The sequence below is a fragment of the Tachyglossus aculeatus genome, chromosome 2 (genome assembly GCF_015852505.1).
Source record: "Tachyglossus aculeatus isolate mTacAcu1 chromosome 2, mTacAcu1.pri, whole genome shotgun sequence".
Taxonomy (NCBI): Eukaryota; Metazoa; Chordata; class Mammalia; order Monotremata; family Tachyglossidae; genus Tachyglossus; species Tachyglossus aculeatus.
Window position 1 is genome coordinate 90,079,755 of NC_052067.1, and position 22,009 is coordinate 90,101,763.

Below are 22,009 nucleotides of genomic sequence, written 5' to 3' on the forward strand. Positions count from 1 at the left end.
GGTTGTTTCTGCTGGCTCCTGAAAAGGTAGCTGGCCAACCAGAGTTAGCCCCAAGCCCCCATCTTCCCAGAGCAAGGGTCCTCCATCTCCGGATTGGAAAAAAACGGTTGGATCAGAGCAAATCCTAGCAGGGAAGGATCACGGGTTGGAGGGTTTCAGCTCTCTCGGGGGTCGTTGGCCCAGTGGGTGGCTATAACCTCGATTTTTCCAGTTAAATGATTTTTGTGGGTCAGTCACTCGTATTTATTGAGCCTTACTGTGTGCAGAACACTGTACTGAGCGCTGGGGAGTGAACTATATAAGAATAAACAGATACATTTCCGTCAGAATGGTCTGAGGAGCAGCCTAGAGAGCTATGTGCCAGCTGGGAGAGGAGGGAAAAGAAAGTCAGTCTGGAACAGGCTAGGTTAAAAAAAAGCCTGATTCTGAGCGCACTCTCTGTCTCTCTCCCATCCCTCCACCCCACATCATCTTCCCTCCTTCCTTTTCTTCTCCTCCCTCCCTCTTCCCCTCCCTTTCCTTCTCTCCCTCCTCCTCCCCTCCCTCTCTCACTCTTTCTCCCTGCTCCTCTCCCTCTCCTCCCTCTCCCTGTCCTCCCCTCCTCCTTTTCCTGCTCCCCGCCTCCTCCCCACGCATGTCCCCTGTGCCATGTCTAGCTGCCCCTCCATCATGCGAGGCCGTGACAGTTTCTAACCGTCCACGAGGCCTGGGAGCTGAGAGGTGCCCACCCGAGCTGGCCACTCTGACGCCTCCAGGATAGAGCCAAGTCCAGCGCGGATTTGCGTGCCCGGTTCCTCCCTCCCTACCGGCTTTCCCTTCCAAACCCAATCCGGGTCGGTTACTTTCTGAGCAACACCGGGGAGGAGGAGGAGGAAGAAGAGGAGGAGGAGGGGAGGTCCTTTTTTTCCCTGTAAAACCGAGGGCGGGTTTTCTTTTGTTTCTGCCTTAGCTTTAAGGGCAAGGAGGAGGAGGAGGTGGAGGGAGGCGATGGGCGTCTCCTAATGGCATCCCTAGGAGGGTGATGGAGCGGGAGGGGAGAGGAAGAAGGGAGGATTAAATCTCCAGGGCCCACCTTGATCTTCCTAGCCCGTCCCCCATCCTCCCGGTACATATTCCCCTCTCCCTCGGGGTTTGCTGCGACCGGTCCTGGATTCCTCCTCTGGGCCTCTAGTCAGCCCATCCTGGCCTGCATTTTCCTGTAGAGAGGAAAAGGGGAAGGAGTGGTTTTGAAGCCCCCTTTTCCTGGACCCAAGAGCCCAGTGGGATTCCTTCCCTGGGCCTCTAGTCAGCCCACCCTGCCTGCATTTTCCTGGAGGGAGGGAGAGGGGAGGTAGTGGTCTTGGAGGCCTCTTTTCCTGGACCCAAGAGCCCAGTGGGATTCCTTCCCTGGGCTTCTAGTTAGCCCACCTTGTCTGCACTTTCCCGGAGAGAGTGGTCTTGGAAGCCTCTTTTCCCGGACCCAGGAGCCCAGTGGGATTCCTTCCCTGGACCTCTAGTCAGCCCACCCTGTCTGCATTTTCCCGGAGAGAGTGGTCTTGGAGGCCTCTTTTCCCGGACCCACGACCTCAGTGGGATTCCTTCCCTGGGCCTCTAGTCAGCCCACCCTGCCTGCATTTTCCCGGAGCGAGGGAGAGGGGAGGGAGTAGTCTTGGAGGCCTCTTTTCCTGGACCCAAGAGCCCAGTGGGATTCCTTCCCTGGACCTCTGGTCAGCCCACCCTGTCTGCATTTTCCCGGAGAGAGTGGTCTTGGGGGCCTCTTTTCCTGGACCCACGACCTCGGTGGGATTCCTTCTCTGGGCCTCTAGTCAGCCCACCCTGCCTGCATTTTCCCGGAGCGAGGGAGAGGGGAGGGAGTAGTCTTGGAGGCCTCTTTTCCTGGACCCAAGAGCCCCGTGGGATTCCTTCCCTGGACCTCTAGTCAGCCCACCCTGTGTGCATTTTCCCGGAGAGAGTGATCTTGGAGGCCTCTTTTCCTTGACCCAAGAGCCCAGTGGGATTCCTTCCCTGGGCCTCTAGTCAGCCCACCCTGCCTGCATTTTCCCGGACAGAGTGATCTTGGAGGCCTCTTTTCCTGGACCCACGACCTCGGTGGGATTCCGTCTCTGGGCCTGTAGTCATCCCACCCTTTCTGCATTTTCCCGGAGAGAGTGGACTTGGAGGCCCCTTTTCCTGGACCCACGACCTCGGTGGGATTCCTTCTCTGGGCCTCAGGTCATCCCACCCTGTCCGGAGGGAGGGAGAGGACTTGAAGTCCTCTTTTCCGTCCCCAAGAGCCCGGTGGGATCCCCTCCCGGCGATCGGCGCATAGTAAGGGCTTGAACCACCGTCAGGAGCTCTCCCCCCTATCCCCCTTAGCTATCCCCCTATCCCCGGGAGCTCCCGGAGAGGGGGGGGGACGGGGGCGATGGGCGTCTCTTAAGGTCCGCGCGGGGATGAACCCGCCTCCGACTGGAGGCGCTGCGGCGGCCTCGGCTGCGGAGCCTCGCCTGCACCCGGAGGGGAGCAGCTGCAGCACCTGCAGCAGCAGCAGCAGCAGCTGCATTAGCAGCTGCAGGAAGCAGCAGCAGCAGCCGCGAGCCCGGGACAGCCCCCCGCGGCAACCGTCCTTGGCCACCTCGGCCCGGGCTCCGGTGGCCACCGGGGCCAAGGGCGGCTCGCCCCGCCCGCCGCCCCCTCCCCCGCTGCAGCCACCGAAAGCGGGCGGGGGCGGGCGCGGCTGGGCGGGGCCCGGGGAGAAGCCGCCCCCTCCGGGAGGCCCTCCGGGAGCTGTCCAGCCGGGCCCCGGTGCTGAAGCCGGGGCCACCAAGCCGGCCCCGCGGGCGAGCGGCGGGGCTGCGGGAGGCCCGGGGGAGAGGGACGGAGCGCCCAAGGGCTGGAGAGCCAAAGCCGGCAGGTTGCCGCAGAAGGGAGGGGAGGGGGTCGCCCCGGCCCCCTCCCCTTCCTCCCCTTCCTCCTCCTCCTCCTCCTCCTCGCCGCCCTCCGCGGGCGGCAGGACCCCCGGGCCCAGCCCCGCCGGGGGAGGCTACTGGCAGGAGGGATGCCTGCAGTCTGAGCTCATCCAGTTCCACCTCAAGAAGGGCCTGGCCGCCGCTCAGATGCAAACCAAGGGCGGCGGCGCCTCCCCCGTGGAGCCCGCCGGGGTGGGACCGCCGCCGCAGGAGATGCGGGAGGAGATGGAGAAGCTGCGGGAGGAGAACGAGACGCTCAAGGTGAGGGGATGGGATGGGGGGGGGGGCTGGGATGCCTGCCCGTCGTTGGGATAGAAGCCTAGATTGGGCCGGGAAGGAGGGGGAGAAGGGAGGCCCGTCCCCCATCCTCCCGGTTCATTTCTCCCTCTCCCCCGGGCTTTGCTGCGGTTGGTCCTGGATTCCTCCCCTGGACCTCTAGTCAGCCCACCCTGGCCTGCATTTTCCTGGAGGGGAGGGAGAGGGGAGGGAGTGGTCTTGAAAGCCCCCTTTTTTGGACCCAAGAGCCCAGTGGGATTCCTTCCCTGGGCCATTAGTTAGCCCACCCTGGCCTGCACTTTCCTAGAGAGAGGGAGAGGGGAGGGAGTGGTCTTGAAGGCCTCTTTTCATGGACCCGCGAGCCCAGTGGGATTCCTTCTCTGTGCCTCTAGTCAGCCCGTCCTGGCCTGTATTTTCCTGGAGGGAGGGAGTGGTCTTGAAGGCCTCTTTTCATGGACCCACGAGCCCAGTGGGATTCCTTCCCTGGGCCTCTAGTCAGCCCGTCCTGGCCTGCATTTCCCCGGAGAGAAGGAGAGGGGAGGGAGTGGTCTTGAAGGCCTCTTTTTCTGGACCCACGAGCCCAGTGGGATTCCTTCCCTGGGCCTCTAGTCAGCCCACCCTGGCCTGCATTTTCCCGGAGAGAAGGAGAGGGGAGGGAGTGGTCTTGAAGGCCTGTTTTCCTAGATCCACCTTCCCCCCCCCGCCCCCCCCAATACAGACACACTCTTTCTCTCTCTATTTCTCTCTCTTTTCATCCCTCTGAGACTGGGTTTGGCGGATGAAGAAGGGAAGGCTTGAATTCATCATATGTTTTTCTCCCTCCTTGGCTTACCCCTCTCTATCCCTGCCCCACTATCCTTCCCTCCCGCTCCCGCTCCCCCTCCCTTTCCCCATTTCTTTTTGCACCACACTTCTCTTGCATTGCCCACCATCCATCTTCCTCCCATCACTTCCTTCCGCACCCCCCGGCTTTCCATTCCATCCCACTCTGTTTGTCTGCCTCTTTCTTCGCCACGCCCCTCCCCATCATCCTCCCTTACCCTCTCTGTCCCCCTTCGCTCCCCTCTGAACCCCCTCCCCCCATGGCTTCCCGAATACTTCCCTCTCCTGATGTGTTCTCCACCGGTCCCTGCATTTCCCCCTCTATCTCTTTCCTTCTCCCCTCCACCCCCCAAGAACGAAATTGATGAGTTGAGGACAGAGATGGACGAGATGAGGGACAGCTTCTTTGAGGAAGATGCCTGCCAGCTGCAGGAGATGCGGCACGAGCTTGAGAGGGCCAATAAGAACTGCCGGATCCTGCAGTACCGCCTGCGCAAGGCCGAGCGCAAGAGGCTGCGCTATGCCCAGACCGGGGAGATCGATGGGGAGCTGCTGCGCAGCATGGAGCAGGACCTCAAGGTGCACCATGGACCCCCAGGATGGAGAGGGTGGGGTGATGGGGACAGTGGGTGGAGCCTGGCACTGTAGGAAAAGGGGCCGCAAGATGCACGGAGGAGGCCCCTGGGTAGCCATGACCCAGGAGAGAGGGAATGGGGTGACAGAGCAAGTGGAAGGAGCCTGGAACAGTAAGTTGAACTTTAAGGGACAGGATGGCCCCTGGGTAGCCAGGCTCCCAGGAGAGAGGGGGTTGGGGTGACAGAACCAGTGGGTGGCACAGCAGGAAGCAAGAAATACAGTGCTCAAGCACTTAGTATAGTGCTCTGCAAACAGTAAGCACTCAATAAATATGAATGAATGAATGAATAATAATAATAATAATGATGGCATTTGTTAAGCACTTACTATGTGCAAAGCACCGTTCTAAACGCTGGGGGGGTACAATGTGATCAGGTTGTCCCATGTGGGGCTCACAGTCTGATTCCCCATGTTTACAGATGAGGTAGCAGGCTCAGAGAAGTTAAGTGACTTGCCCAAGGTCACACAGCAGACTTGCGGTGGAGTCGGGATTCGAACCCATGACCTCTGACTCCAAAGCCCGTGCTCTTTCCACTGAGCCACGCTGAATGAATGAATGAATGAATGAAAGAAGACTCAGTGGAATGAACAAATTTTCTCCAGGTCGGAGACTGGGGATATGTTAGAGTTGGAATACTTAATAATAATAACAATGGCATTTATTAAGCGCTTACTATGTGCAAAGCACTGTTCTAAGCGCTGGTGAGGTTACAAGGTGATCAGGTTGTCCCACAGAGGGCTCACAGTCTTAATCCCCATTTTACAGATGAGGTAACTGAGGCCCAGATAAGTTAAGTGACTTGCCCAAAGTCACCCAGCTGACAATTGGCGGAGCCGGGATTTGAACACGTGACCTCTGACTCCAAAGCCCGGGCTCTTTCCACTGAGCCACGCTGCTTCTCTCATTAGCTGCCACCACCTCCCTCCCCTCCACCGCAGCCACCCCAGCCATCATAATGGGTCCCTGGGGGATGGAGATGAGGGAAGATGGGGACTGTATGGTGTGATCATACGCTTCCCAAACGCTCAGTACAGTGCTCTGCACACAGTAAGTGCTCAATAAATACGATTGAATGAATGAATGGTAGGTAGAGGCAAGGTCAGCTGTGGGGGTGAATCGCGTTTCCATCCTTTCAGCTGTTGCACTAGGCTCCTAAGCTGGCTCATCAGCTCAGGTCTCCAGCTGCATCTGAAAGTTTCTGAGGAGGGCTTCCAACAGCTGGACTTCGGGCTTTCTGGTTCATTAGTTCTTAGAAACCAGCCTGCCACTCCCAAGCCCCATTCGGCCTACACCTCTGCTAAAGAATGTCCCACCTCTGACTTTTCCACACAGGCACCAGCCTTGGGGGAAATGTTCCATCACCACCCGGGTTTGAATGTGTTGATGGAAAATATAAAGCTATTACAATCGCAGCCACTAATTATTTGTTGGCAAGACAGAGCGGGAGAGAGGGAGGGCAGTTTAAATATTTTGGACCATGGGTTTAATGGAAAATAATAACAATAATAATAATGCCATTTATTAAGCACCTACTATGTGCAAAGCACCGTTCTAAGCACTGGGGAGGTTACAAGGTGATCAGGCTGTTCCACGTGGGGCTCACAGTCATAATCCCCATTTTCCAGATGTGGTAACTGAGGCCCAGAGCAGTGAAGTGACTTGCCCAAAGTCACACAGCTGACAATTGGCGGAGATGGGATTTGAACCCATGACCTCTGACTCCAAAGCCCGGGCTCTTTTCCATTGAGCCACACTGCTTCCCCAAAGACCCCCATGCTCTTGCTTACAGGGATCCTGGGAAGGTTTTTTTCTAAGTTCTAGCTGTCCCTCTTGCAAAGTATTGCTTCGAATCAGGATACCTGATTTCAAAGTTAAGCTGAGACATTAAGAATGTGACAGTTTGCTCTTACTTCGGTATAACAATTCACAGAATGGAGTTCCTCATTATTATTTGTCATACGTTATTTGAGGAACGCTACTAGTGAGACTGCATGGCCTTTAATTTTATTTTTGCTGTGACCATCCCTTCACAGGTCGCCAAGGACGTCTCGGTGAGACTCCACCATGAACTAGAGAATGTGGAAGAGAAACGAACCACCACAGAAGATGAAAACGAGAAGCTCAGGCAGCAGCTGATAGAAGTGGAAATTGCCAAGCAGGCTTTGCAGAACGAGCTGGAGAAAATGAAAGAGGTCAGTGTTGCATCAAGATTTGGGGGTCTGTTTTGGAGTGCCTCTCATTCCAAAATATTTGCTAATGGGATGAGTCCATTTGGCTTTTAGTGCTTCCTGTGGTGGGCTCAGACCACCGACAGAGGTGCTTGCTGGCGTGTGGGTTAAGGGAACAGATAGAGGCTTGGGGAGAGAAAGAGTTGGGTTTTCCCTAACCGTGCAAAAGGATGTCCTACAGATCCTCCAAGCATCTTGTTGCCACCGTTGGAAACATATTCCATGAGAAGCAGCTTGGCTTAGTGGAACGAGCACGGGCTTGGGGGTCAGAGGTCATGAGTTCTAATTCCGGCTCTGCCACTTGTCAGCTGCGTGACTTTGGGCAAGTCACTTAACTTCTCTGTGCCTCAAGATACCTCATCTGTAAAGTGGGGATGAAGACTGTGAGCCCCACATGGGACAACCTGATTACCTTGTATCTACCCCAGGGCTTAGAACAGTGCTTGGCACGTAGTAAGCACTTAACAAATATCATCATTATTATTATTACATTCCTGCACTGAATGGACCATCGGTCTGACCCAGGAAGGGATTTGCTCGTAGTCTTAGGAAAGGAATTCTAGGACTTGGGAAATCACTTTATTCCTCTGTGTTTTCTGTCAAATGGGTAATATAAGACCAACCCCATAGTTAAGCCAGGCGCTGAGAAGCAGTGTGGCCTAGCAGATAGATCATGGGCATGTGAGTCAGAAAGACCTGGCTTCTAATCCCGCTTTCATCACGTGTTGCTGTGGGACCTTGGGTTAGTCACTTAACTTCTCTATGTCTCAATCCCTCATCTGTAAATGGGGGTAATAATAATAAAAATGGCATTTATTAAGCACTTACATTGTGCAAAGCACTGTTCTAAGCACTAGGGAGTTTACAAGATGATCAGGTTGTCTCACGGGGGGGTTCACAGTCTTAATCCCCATTTTCCAGATGAGGTAACCAAGTCCCAGAGAAGTTAAGTGACTTGCCCAAAGTCGCACAGCTGACAAGTGGCGGAGCCGGGGTTTGAACCCATGACCTCTGACTCCAAAGCCCGTGCTCTTTCCACTGAGTCATGCTATGATTGTGAGCCCCATGTGGAACAGGGACTGTGCCCAAACCAATTTGCTTGTATCCACCCCAGTGCCTGGGACACAGTACGTGCTTAACAAATACTATAATAATAATAATTATTATTATTACTATTAGAAACCAAGGGACTGGCCCACTTTGAAGGTGACATGGAAGGCGGTGGGCAGTCCTATCTAGTTAGACATAGGAATGAAGACAGGCACAGCTAGGGATGAAAACAGAGGAAAGAAGAGAGAGCACCTTTGAGGAACGACAGCCTTATCGTTCGTAAACTGTCCAAGAGCAGGTAGCCACCTGTCACTCGTGCATCAGGTAAGTGGAGTGCCTTCACCTGGGTGCGGCCACCATGAAAACTCCCAATTGAAAGCACTAGCCTAGTAGACAGAGCACTAGTTAATGAGCTAGAAGTTCTAGAGCTGTCTCTGCTGTGACTTATTGACCCGCTCCTTGTAATAGTCATGCCAGTTGTCCACTCCTCATCATTTAATTGGAGGTAATAATAACATCAAGCTACTGCTCAGGACTGTTGGGAGCCTAATGAGAAGCATTAGGGAGCAGTAAGAAGAAATTCTGCACTGATGGGAATGGAGAAAGAGCTCAGATACAAAACATGGGAGGTGGCGTAGGCTTTTTTTAGAACAATTCAGGACTACAAAGAGTTGGACGGGCACAAACGTGAATCGTAGGAACCTGAAGAGATTCACTTTTGCAGGATACAGGTGGTTGAAGTTGTGGGGAAGTCAGATTTGCAGCTGGTGTTAATAGTTAATAGGCCAACTGCGGGGTTGGTCATATTATACCCATTTTACAGAAAACACAGAGGTATAAGGGGGTTTTCAAATTCCCAGATATATGTATGTACATATATATATATATCTGTAACAAGAGTGTATGCGCATATGTGTGTGTGTATGTGCATACATGCGCGCGCACACACACACACAAACTCATAGATAATGCTCAGAGTGGAAAAATCCATTCACAAAGAAATATGTCAATTACACTTAAATGTGCTTCCTAGTTATCTTGTATTAACTGTTGTTGTAACAATGCAGATTTCTGGGTTTTGTTCTTTTTTAGTTTTTGTTTCATTAAAACTGAACTGTTGCATTGTGATGAAAATGTAGTTATCTTTCATCAGATCCAAACTCAGTGAAATTGAAGACCGTTATTATAAAAGTGCAGGTTGCGCGTTCATCCAGGAGGAAGGAGATGACATTTTGACTGAATGGAAAAAGGTTTAACTTTTTCTCAAGAAATTCTGTTCTACAGTGTTATGCATTTGCAATATGACTAACCCCTTAGGCTATCAGTGACCCACTGATAAAGTTCCTAGTTATTGGAAAAATCAATAGGCGAATCAGTTTTGGGCACTGGGAGGGACACATCTTCCAGCTCCTCCCTTAGACTTGGAGGGAGGGAATAGGGCAGGAGGGGGTAGAAGGAACCTGAGGAAAAGGAGTGATGGGAGAGATGGGATTGTGGGAAACTGTGAGCCCCATATGGGACAGGGACTCTGTCCAAGCTGATTGCTTAGTATCTATCCCAGTACTTAGAACAGTGCTTGGCATATAGTAAGTGCTTAACAAATACCATAAAAAAATAAATTCCAGGCCTCAGTAGGAGTCTGCTTCTGATTTTGGACCCTAATTGAGGGACAGAGGTTGCTGGGGCCTTGTGGAAACAGAGCGGATTCTCTTCCTCTGATTCTGTATTCCATATTCTGTAGGTCATGGGTTCTAATTCCAGCTCTGCCACTTGTCTTCCGCGTGACCTTGGGCGAGTCTGAGCCTCGGTTACATCACCTGTAAAATGGGGATGAGACTGTGAGCCCAACGTGGGACAGGAAATGTGTCCAATCCGATTTGCTTGTGTCCACCCTGGAGCTTAGTACAGTGCCTGGCACAAAGTAAGTGCTTAACAAATGCCATAATTATTATTTACAAATACCATAATTTTTATTTGCCCATTGTTGGGTAGGGACCGTCTCTATATGTTGCCTACTTGTACTTCCCAAGCACTTAGTACAGTTATCTGCACATAGTAAGCGCTCAATAAGTACTATTTAATGAATGAATTCTCCACTCCAACTAGTTTGGTACTCTGTGGAAAGGAGAATGCCCCACCACTGCTGATCCCTGCACTCAGGCCAAACACAGCGAATAGAGGAGAGGCTGCCCAATTTTAAATGTGTGTTCTGAGGCTCCCAGAAAGCTCACCAGCTTTGGAGCAGTGTGGCTCAATGGAAAAAGCACGGGCTTTGAAGTCAGAGGTCATGGGTTCATATTCCGACTCCACCAGTTGTCAGCTGTGTAACTTTGGGCAAGTCACTTCACTTCCCTGTGCCTCAGTTACCTCATCTGTAAAATGGGGATTAAGACTGTGAGCCCCACGTGGGACAACCTGATCACCTTGTAACCTCCCCAGCACTTAGAACAGTGCTTTGCACATAGTAAGTGCTTAATAAATGCCATCACCATCATCACCAGAAAGGTCCAAAAAGCCCACAGCCCAACTTTTTCCAGTCCATGCCTCCTTTCAGACATAAGAGTCCTAGACTTGATAGGGAGATGCCTGGTGGGGTCTTCCTGGTGGTGGTGTGCCTCCTTTCTCCTGTACCCAAAGTTCTGGGTGCCATCCAGCTGGGCAGTGGCATGGATGAGGGATGCTGGTATTGTATTGTACTCTCCCAAGCTCTTAGTACAGTGTTCTGCACTCAGGAAGTGCTCAATAAAATGCTCAGAGAAGCAGTGTGGCTTCATGGAAAGAACACAGGCTTGGGACTCAGAAGTCGTGGGTTTGACTCCCCGCTCTGCCACTTGTCAGCTGTGTGACTTTAGGCAAGTCACTTAACTTCAGCGTTTAGAACAGTACCCAGCACTTAGAACAGTGCTCAGTGCTTAGAACAGTGCTTTGCACAATGTAAGCCCTTAATAAATACCATTATTATTATTATTCTCTGTGCCTCAGTCATCTCATCTGTAAAATGGGGATTAAGACTGTGGGCCCCACACTGGACAACCTGATAACCTTGTGTCTACCCCAGCGTTTAGAACAGTGCTTGACACACAGTAAGCGCATAACAAATACCATCATCATCAATAAACAGGCTCTGATGAACTGATTGATTAATACTGCCAGAACTCACCATCTGCCTCGCAGGTTACCATCCTGAAAGCTAGCAGCAACACTGTCACTCAAGAAAACACATCTGAGGGACATAGTTGAAGCCGATAGTCTGATTAACTGTGAAGCAGCTCCCAATAACCCAGTCACACATTTTCCTGTGTCCCTGTAATCACGACAAGAGCACTTGGACTTCAGCAGGCCTCTGCAGGATCCTAAAGACTTCCACTTTTCCCATTCTTTTAACATAGGTTTGAGGACCTTTTCCACCCAGTGTGCCCCATGTCCCTGTACCCCTATCTCTACCAACACCTTAGACTGAAGCCCAGGTGTCTTCCCAAAGGCAGAGGGATCATCTGGGACTAGCCTACCATGCCCATCTCAGGATGGCTGCAGGAAGCTCATGGAGAAAGCGTTCCCATCCGCACCCACGGCTTCCTGGGTCTCCCTGGCACCCTGACCTTCTCCTCCACCCTGTATCACAGGCAAACACCAAGATCTGAGATCTCAACAATACGTTAACAGAGAAAACAATTCTGGTTCAAACTGCCATTCCCTGGATCTAAGACTTCCCCCTCCCAGGGACCCTGTGTACTTCGCTGTAGGTGTCTGTGGGCTCATGTTCACTTGGTCTTCTGTCAGAGCAGCCCGAGTTCCAGTCTCACCCTCTCTGAACCAAACAGATGCAAGGTGTCCTGTCATTCATTCAATTGTATTTATTGAGCACTTACTGTGTGCAGAGCACTGTTCTAAGCGCTTGGGAAGTACAAGTTGACTTGCCTGTCCTCCCCTCAGGCAGGAACCTCATTCCTTTTGGAGTCTCAACTCTGGAACCCAAACTTTCTAGGTGTCTTAACCCTAATTTGGGATCCTTTCCAATCCCTCCCTGTGTCCCGGGTCCAATCAGGATCGCAGCATGAACATTCCCTGTGTCCTGCTCTCCAAGCCTCGAGGCTCATTTCCTCTTGCCTCCTGATGGCCAAGGTTCTCCTCATCCCACAACCTGTTCCCATTACTTCCTCCCCAATCCTCTCTGATTGGCTCAGCTAGATCTTTGCACTTCAGCACGGTGTAGCAGATAAAACACAGTTCTGGGAGTCAGAGGTCGTGGGTTCTAATCCTGGCTCCGTCACTTGTCTGCTGTGTGGCCTTGGACAAGTCACTTCACGTCTCTGGGCCTCAGTTACCTCATCTATAAAATGGGGAATTGAGACTGTCAGCCCCACAAGGGACAGGGACTGTGTCCAGCCCGATTTGCTTGTATTCAATCGTTTCCTTCAATCGTGTTTACTGAGTGCTTACTCTGTGCAAAACACTGTGCCAAGCAGTTATCCACTTGTATCCACCCCAGCACTTAGTCCAGTGCCTGGAACATTGTAAGTGCTTAACAAATGCCACTATTATTATTATTATTATTACTTCCCTTGGGGAGGGGCACCAGGGTGTTACTCTCCTGACCTCCTCCTTCCCCGTCTAAGTGTGGGCGCCGGCAGGAGAGCGGGCGGAGGGTTTCCTTGGTTCAGGTCGAGGGGGACAGTGCTGTTTTCCCACTCCGGGAGGAAGAGTGGACAGGTAAAGCTTGTCTGAGGAACTCCCAGGAGAGGATTGTTTCACAAAAGAGCTCTGCCACCTGAAATGCTGGAAATTTCTTACTTAAATCTTGCCCAAATCCCTGGTGCCTCGGGCAAAGTTCTCTCCCCTGCTCCCAGCTGCCTCCTCTCTCCAGATGGGAACCCCTGAAGCATCCTAATCTGGGAGGCCCCCTAGCTTCCTCTCCCCAGGATCAGTCACCCCAATTGCTTGGTTAATTTGTCTTATTTATATTATTATCTGTCTCCCCCTTTAGGCTGTAAACTCACTGTGGGCAGGGAATATGTCTGTTATATTGTACTCTCCCGAGTGCTTAGTACAGTCCTGTGCACATAGTAAGTGCTCAATAAATACAACTGACTGACTGACTCTTATATTGTACTCCCCCAAGTGCTTAGAACGGTGCTCTGCACATAATAATAATAATGATGGCATTTATTAAGCGCTTACTATGTGCAAAGCACTTTTCTAAGCGCTGGGGAGGTTACAAGGTGTTCAGATTGTTCCACGGAGGGCTCACAGTCTTCATCCCCATTTTACAGATGAGGGAACTGAAGCACAGAGAAGTGAAGTGACTTGCCCGAAGTCACACAGCTGACAAGTGGCAGAGCCGGGATTTGAACCAAGTGCCAAGGAATTCCATTGATTGATTGATTAATTGATTGACTAATCTTACTCCCCAATTCTGAGATTGAACCAGGTTGTCTATTATATACATCACCAAATCAGCCCAGAGCAGGTAGCACACCATGTTTCCTAGCAACATAGCTGGAATAGGGCTTCATTCCTAGGGAACACAGAGTTACTCTAGGGGAACTGTGCTGGGTTAGTGCCTGGTTGGTGAGTGTTTTTGGCCCCAGGAGGCAATCCTCATCCGAAAGAGAGAAAATCACCCAGTTTGGACGAAAGTGATCCTTTCTTCAGTGAGGCTGTGCTTCCATGGGTCTGGAAGATGACAGATGATATGTAGGGAATTAGTGTGGTCTAGTGGATAGAACATGTGTTTGGGAACTGGATGACCTGGGTCTAGTACCAGTTCTGCCCACAGAATTGTCTGTTATGTGACTTTGGACAAGTTACTTGATCTCTTTAGGCTTCAGTTTCCTCATCTGAAGAATGGGGATGATGATATCCGCTTCTCCTGACTTCACAGGAGTGTTTGGAGAACAAAATGAGAAAAGTGATGTGAAAACCACTTTGAGAAAAATAAAAAGTGCTCTACAAATCCATGATGTTCTTATTATAATTACCACTGCCTACATGCCATTTTGATGTGATTTATGAAATTCTTCTCCCATGGTCATGATGGACACATTGAAAATGTTAGCATACGATGTATCAACAGCAGTGCTGATTGGAAACCCAAGTCTAATCATATAAAACCACATTTCACATCTGCTATATATGCCCCTCAGATGGCAGAGCCCAGCATAGAGACATTAAAATAAAGGGCCATAAGCAAATCAGTAAACATCTCTCACCCATATTTTCCTGCCAGATTCCCACTCGGGTTCCACTTTAACAAGTGTAGCCCCCTCATTGCGGCTCTACTGATTGGAAAACACAAGGTGGAGGGAGGAGAAAAAAGGAGGAAGTTAGGAAGGAGGGTTCGGTGATCTCCCATTTGGAGAATGTAGGGAAGGAAAGAGGGTGAGGAGACTAGACAGAGAAGTTAAGTTCAGCCAGAAAGCACACAGGTTGTGTGTTTGGATGGCACTTTTATCGAGTCTGGATGAAGGATCATGAAGGATACAATAAAATAAAGCTTCATTAGCTTGTGGGTAGAGCCATGGATGAAAGTCAAATGGCACCAGACCTTGGACAAAGTCGCCTAATTAAGCTCTTTGGGCTTCAGCCTCACCATTTGTAAAATGATGAAAAGGCCTTCCCAGCCCTGCTAACCCAAAGATATTAGAAGTCTTAGCTAGTCTTTCTGTTGAAAAGTGCTAAATGGAGCAGCGTGAGCGCCTCTATGTCAGGTGCTGCAGTGAAACAAAATCTGTATGACTTAAAATGCGAAGTCCAGCGTTGCTTTGATATCGCATCATAATAACCTCATACCAGGAGAATTGCAGGCAAGGCAGGTTGCTTGAGGGTATATGACATAATTTCTCAGTCACCAAAGAATACTTATTATTTTTGACACAGATGTAGATAATTAAAACACATTGCGACCTCTTTCACTTCACCTTTTTCCCTTAACAAACTGGTAGTATTGGTGTTTAATATTTTGGGGGTTCTTTATGACTGCCTTGATGGTCATAGTTTTCCATTTCATTTCAATCAGTCAATAGGCAGATGGTATTTATTGAGTGCTTATTTTGTGCACAGCACTGTACTAAACACTGGGAGACCTGTCTACTCTGTCGGCTCTGGCTTAGGCAAGTCACTCAACTTCTCTGGGCCTCAGTTCCTTCATCTGTAAAATGGGGATTAAGACTGTGAGCCCTGTGTGGGTGGAGACTGTGTCTAACCTGATTAGCTTGCATCTACCCCAGCACGTTGTACAGTGCCTGGCACAAAGTAAGTGCTTCAAGGATACCGCAGTTATTATTATTACACACTCAGGCGGAAATAGATTACTGTATAGAGAAAGATGTTCCATGAGGATTTTAGGAATGGGACTGAGAGTGGAACTGAAATCTTTGTGAGGAAATATAGAGCCAATTTTCACTTAAGATGAGGTAAGATCTTGCAGCATGGCTCAGTGGAAAGAGCCCGGGCTTGGGAGTCAGAGGTCCTGGCTCTGCCACTTGTCAGCTGTGTGACTTTGGGCAAGTCACTTAACTTCTCGTTGCCTCAGTCACCTCATCTGTAAAATGGGGATTAAGACTGTTAGCCCCATATGGGACAACTTGATTACCTTGTATCCCCCCCAGCGCTTAGAACAGTGCTTGGCACAGAGCGCTTAACAGATGCCATCATTATTATTGTTGTTATTATGAACCCTACCTTAAGAAAAGCTCGAACTATAGTACATGCTGTTTGGTGGACCCTATCTGCAAGTACTCAACGTTTCCTTCCAACACCGTATTGTAGCATGGCCTGGTGGATAGAGCACGGGCTTGGGAATAAGAAGGACCAGGGTTCTCATCACAGCTTTGCCATTTGTCAGTTGTGTGACCTTGGTCAAGTCACTTCATTTCTCTGTGTCTGTGACCTGATCTGTAAAATAGGGATTAACACTCTGAGTCCCACGTGGAACAGTGACTTTGTACAGCCTGATTAGCTTCCAGCGCCCTAATACAGTGCCAGGCACATAGTAAGCTCTTAAGAAATACTGCAAAAACTAAATCTGCCCAAAACGCATAGTGAAAATACATGTTATGGAAGAACTCAATGCCCCTTTCAAGTGGTTGGTAATTTTATTCAGATGGGGAATAGGAACGGAGAGAAAAATTGAAATGCATGGTGAAACCAGCCTTTGTTTCATTAAAATATAATTTGTGCACCATAGTTGGTGTGATCCATTAACATGACAAGAGGAAACATTTTTGTAAATTGAGTTTCTCTGAGCCGAAAGCCTATGGAGCTGATATAGCCTAGTGAGGTGAGAAGGAGGAGTTCTGATCCAGTACATGGGCCTTGCTACTTTTCCAGATTCTCACTAGTAAAATGAAGGTTCACTGACACCGGGAGGCCTGTCAAAGCCCCAGGTAATGAGGATTATTTTATCTGCATCACTCCCACTTCAGCCAATCAGTCCACAGATGACTGTCATCTCTTTGTATGATATTTTTTAAGCCCTTTCTATGTCCCAGACAATGTATTAAATGCTGGGCAAGCAAACTGTGTTGGACACAGTCCAGGTCCCACGTGGGACTCACAGTCTTAATCCCAATTTTAGAGATGAGGTAACTGAGGCACAGAGGAGTTAAGTGACTTGCCTAAGGTCACACAACAGACAAGTGGTGGGGCTGGGATTAGAACCCATGTTCTTCTCACCTCCAGGCCTGTACCCTGTCCACTTCAGCACTCTGTGCAGTGAGGTTGATGGAGGAGTGAATAAAGGATGCAAGTTCAAGAGTACAAAGGTGAGACAGAAGGGAGTAGAAGAGGAAATGAGGGCTTAGCCGGGGAAGACCTCTTGGCAAAAATGTGCTTTTAATACAGATTTGAAGGTGGGGAGAGTGATCATCTTTTGCATACGAAGAGGAAGGGTGTTCCAGGACAGAGGCGTGATGTGGATGAGAGGTACAGTGAGTCCAAGCTGGAGGGAAGAGAAATTAATCCCCATTTTCCAGTGGAGGTAGCTGAGGCATGAAGAAGCTATATTACTTGCCCAAGGTCACACAGCAAGCAACTGGGACTAGAACCCAGGGCCTCTAAGTCCCAGGCCCGTGATCTTTCCACTAGGCCCTGGTGCTTCTCGATGTCAGATGGTTTGATGACAGTTGCCACCACTGGACTATCAGGAGAGCAATACCTGATTCTCAGAACGGAGCCCTGCCGGAACTGGTGGAAAAGACACCACCTCTCCAGGAGCTCCAGGACCTGCTTCCTCTCTCCCTGGAGTTTGGGCTCTTGAAAAGTTTGGGGGTTGCCAGGGGTGGGCTGTGGGGAGTTAGAAGAGATGAGGGGAGGTTTGGGAGTGGACGCCAGGCAGCTGCTGACCCCACAGATAATTGTCCCTTCCATTGCAAGAACTTATCCCAAGTAGATGTCCTGCAGACGGCAAACAACTGAACTAGATTTTGGTTCTATCTGGGACCTACGTTTGCAACAACTTCCAATTTCAAGAACTCCTTCCTTAACATGTATGCTAAGCATTGATGAAGTGGCAGTTTGGCCTAGTGGAAAGATCACAGGGTCTCGGAGTCAGAGGACCTGGGTTCTAATCCCAACTCTACCACTTTCCTATTGAGGGACCTTGGGAAAGTCATTTAACTTCTCTGTGCCTCATATAAGCCAGATGTGGGCAGAGATTGTCTCTATTGCTGAATTGTACTTTTCAAGCACTTAGTACAGTGCTCTGTACACAGTAAGCGCTCAATAAATATGATTGAATGAATGAGTTAAGTATAAAATGGGGATTCAATGCCTGTTCTCCCTACTAAGATTGTGAGCTCCATATGGGACGGGGATTGTGTCTGACCTGATTAACTTTTATCTACCTTAGTACTTAGAACAGTGCTTGACACATAGTAAGTGTAAACAAATGCTATAATTATCAAGCTAAGGAAAAATTATCGAGCATCAGTGAGAGAACTCAGAATTAGAGAGGAAAGGTTGTCGATATGATATCCATACTGTACAACATCAGTATCCACCATGGTGATTGACCATCACCTAGGCATGCTTGCAGAACACACAGAAGAAGGCTAAAATGTGACCCCTGCCTTTGAGGCACCAGTAGCCTAATGGAAGCAAAACAGATCTAAATTGACAAATAGGGCATAGTTAAGAGTAAGAGACAAGATGTCAGTACTAGACATGAATGAAAAAATGAAAACCACATGAGTAATGAGATGACTGATGGAGTTGCATGACTTGTATTATTCTCTATTTATTTTATTTTGTTAATATGTTTTGTTTTGTTTTGTTGTGTGTCTCCCCCTTCTAGACTGTGAGCCTGCTTCTAGGTAAGGACCGTCTCTATATGTTGCCAACTTGTACTTCCCAAGCGCTTAGTGCAGTGCTCTGCACACAGTAAGTGCTCAATAAATATGATTGAATGAATGAATGAATTGTAAGGTGGATGGATTAATCGAAGAAGGCTTCTTGGAGGCACTGACATTTTAGAAGTTATTTCATGGGGTCAAGGGTGGGGGGAGAAGGTGGGGGTTGGTTTGATGATGCTAAGGTAGGGAAGGTATTCAGTAATGGTTCTTATTCCCCAGACTGAATATAAGACATATTAGTAGCGGGGTAATAGCAGCCTACTCAATGAGGGTAAAGACAAGATATTTACGCATTGTCTTCCTTTCCTTCCTGGAAACAGGCTAATGTAATTAGGAGATTTTAAATTTCATTTCTTTCTTTCTGTTCTAGGGTTGCCTCAGACATCCATGCTTGATTTTTTAAAAAATAGATTACTCATCTGGTCCATCTGTTTCCTCCAGAGCAGTTTCCCTTGAAAATAGCTTGGAAACTTGTTCTTCAGTCCTGGCTTAGGACAGTTCCTTTCACCTGTTTTGATTTAGCTTGAGGGTGGAGTTAATATTCAGAAAGACTGTGCTTAACTGGTGTTTAAGGATCAACCAACTTCTGTGAAGCAGTGTGGCTCAGTGTAAAGAACATGGCCTTGGGAGTCAGAGGTCATGGGTTCAAATCCCGGCTCCGCCGCATGTCAGCTGTGTGACTTTGGGCAAGTCGCTAAACTTCTCCATGCCTCAGTTACCTCATCTGTAAAATGAGGATTAAGATTGTGAGCCCCACATGGGACAATCTGATCACCTTGTATCCTCCCCAGCGCTTAGAACAGTGCTTTGCACATAGCGCTTAACAAATACCAAAATTATTATTATTATGGAGATGGTGTTGAAAAGGTGCCGAGTGGATCAGAACTCAATCAATCAGTCAGTGGTATTTACTGAGTAGCTACTGCATGCTAAGCACTTGGGAGAGTACAATACCACAGAGTTGGTAGACACATCCCCTACCTACAAGCAACTCCAGTAAAAGAAAAAGTCAGCGTGGCCTAATGGATAGAGCACAGGCCTGGGAGTTAGAAGAACCTGGGTTCTAATCCTGCTTCCAACAGTGGCTAGCCCAGAGTTAGCTCTTAAAGGCCATTAAAAAAGGTACTGGAATGACCAAGCTGATCTGAAAAAGCTTTGGCTGCAGGGAGAGTGGTGGTCCCTTTGGGCTTTTGGGTGGTCCTTTGGTGGGGTTCAGTTCCCGCTCTTGCCTTTGTGAGCTCAGGTTTAGGAGGAGCTGCAGCGTCCAGGAGCTCCTCCACCCCATCCTACCTCCATCCTGTCCCCGGCCCCATCCCAGCCCCAGCTCTCTCTTGATTGTCTGCAGCCGCAGCCCTACCTTCCCTCATTCATCTTCCTTCTGAAGGCCCTGGGTTGTGTTCCCAAGCTGCCTCCATCACCATCTCGCCATCTCTCATCTGCCACCCCTGTTATCATCTGCGGCAGCAGGATCATTCATTCATCCAGTCAGTCAGTCGTATTTATTGAGTGCTTACTGTGTGTACAGCACTGTACTAAGCGCTTGGGAAGTACAAGTTGGCAACATATAGAGAAGGTCCCTACCCCACAGTGGGCTCACAGTCTAGAAGGGGGAGACAGAGACAAAACAAAACATATTAATAAAATAAAATAAGTACAATAAATATGTACAAGTAAAATAAATAAATAAATAGAGTAATAAATACGTACAAACATATATACAGGTGTTGTGGGGAAGGGAAGGAGGTAAGGTGGGGGGGATGAAGAGGGGGAGGAGGGGGAGAGGAAGGAGGGGGCTCAGTCTGGGAAGACCTCTGGATCGACACTCCAGAAGCAGCATGGCCTAGGGTCAAGAGCAGGGGCTTGGGAATCAGAGGTTGTGGGTTCTAATCTCCTTGGGCAAGTCAATTAACTTCTCTGTGCCTCAGGTATCTCATCTGTAAAATGGGGATTGAGACTCTAAGCCCCATATGGGACAGGGACTGTGTCCAACCTGATTACCTTGTATCTACCTCAGGGCTTAGAACAGTGCTAGGCACGTAATAAGTGCTTAACAAATACCATAATAATTATTATTGTTATTATTACTTGGACATTTTTCCTACTTTAGCCTCTGATGGAAGGCTCCTGGAAAGTGTGATTCATGTGAGAGCCCCCAAGAAGCCTTTAACCATTTGATCTTTGTATTTTAGTGGGAGGTAAGGTCAGTGTCCAATGTCATTACTCACATCTCAGCTGATTTTTAGATAGTTTAGTCAAGCGCTTAGTACAGTGCTCTGCACACAGTAAGCGCTCAATAAATACGATTGAATGGTTACTGTACATGTCCATCTTCAGCCAGATGTTAGATATTATTTTGTGATGACCATACCTAATCACTTCACTTTTAGCCTTCTATACCTGTCCAATTTACTCTACCTATCTATCGCTAATTGATTTTCAGTCTAACACTACCTGGGAAATCCTTACAATTAAAAAGTCAAGTTCTGCCATAGTAATCTTTTTATTAAATCAATTATTCATGTCATTCTTCTTCATTATCATAGCCAATTGAACACAGAGGCAAATGTTTTAATGAAATTAACTGCAGCTCATTTTACTGCTCTTCACAAAGTAAGATATCAGGAAGCTCCTCCGATGACTGTATTCTGGCACGTATTGAACAGTCACATCTTGGAGGTTATGTAGATGTGCCTTGTAGCTGTTCCTTCTCTTTGACCCGCTAAAGTTTATTTTTCACTGGTTTCCTCTCAGCAGCCTACCAGTGTGCACTGAGTTTGTGGAGGCACCGTCTTCTGTTTTCTAGAAGCATCCTCTTGTATTTCCAGTGTCCCTGTCTTCTGTTTCTGGAGGCACTGCCCTCTGTTTCAGGAAGAACTGCCTTGTGTTTCTGGAGACATTAGCGAGCGTTTCTGGAGATGCCTTTTACAGCAGAGTCAAACGTGGCTCTCTGTCAGTTGGTAGCTTTCCAAATGTAACAACAGCTTCTACACGGGCTGGGGAGCCTGGGGCCCTGTGGCCAATTCTCAATTAGCCTAATTATATTAATGAGGAAAATTCTCATTTTGTTCAATGGGGTAGGAATCTGGCCCAGTTTATCTTCCTACACTTTTCATAGCTTCAGTAGGATTGCGATATTTTCTTCCCGTCACATTTATTATATAATAATGTCTTCGGTTTTAGCAGAGCTCTTAGGTACTAGAATAGAGTCCTGAAAATAGGTATTTTTTTCAAAATATTTTAGCCAGTGCCTTCATGGTATACACAATGTGAATAATGAGTGTGCAATTATTGGTTGAATTCTATCTGAGACCTCTGGCAGATTATGGGGTTGTTGACTTGTACTCTCCTTGTCTGTAATGTAGAGCCCCTTCTTTGCCTAAAGGACTATTCAATGCATTTGGGAGCATGCAGTAAAAGTAGGAGATTCTGTCTCTGATCTCAAGGATCTTATTGTCTATCCTTAATTGTTTCTCAGACAGAAGACTAAATTAGGGTCCTTTTCTCTACCTCAGCTTCCTGGGCTGTGAGATGGAGGGATGTTTCTGAACTTAGAGGAGAGTTCTGTATTCATTCCGTCTTCAATCTGCAAGGGACTGAATCAGTCCAAAAGTTCAAGTTCTTTGGAGAAGGTTTTTCCCAGACCTGCAGCTCATACTCTGTTCACTGAATCTATCTTCAGTCAATCAGTGGCATTTAGGA

At 48.8% G+C, this 22,009-nt stretch overlaps 1 protein-coding gene across 2 annotated transcripts in view; it reads left to right on the plus strand.

Moving 5' to 3' along the window:
* Positions 1–2,094: 2,094 nt before the first annotated feature.
* Positions 2,095–22,009, plus strand: part of SOGA3 (SOGA family member 3) — an 85,541-nt gene continuing 65,626 nt past the window's right edge. For both annotated transcript variants that reach the window (XM_038769246.1, XM_038769254.1), the window contains exons 1-3: positions 2,095–3,209; positions 4,401–4,625; positions 6,717–6,875. In XM_038769246.1, coding sequence (XP_038625174.1) covers positions 2,433–3,209; positions 4,401–4,625; positions 6,717–6,875 — 1,161 coding nt within the window. In that variant the 5' untranslated portion in view covers positions 2,095–2,432. The remainder of the gene's footprint in view (positions 3,210–4,400; positions 4,626–6,716; positions 6,876–22,009) is intronic.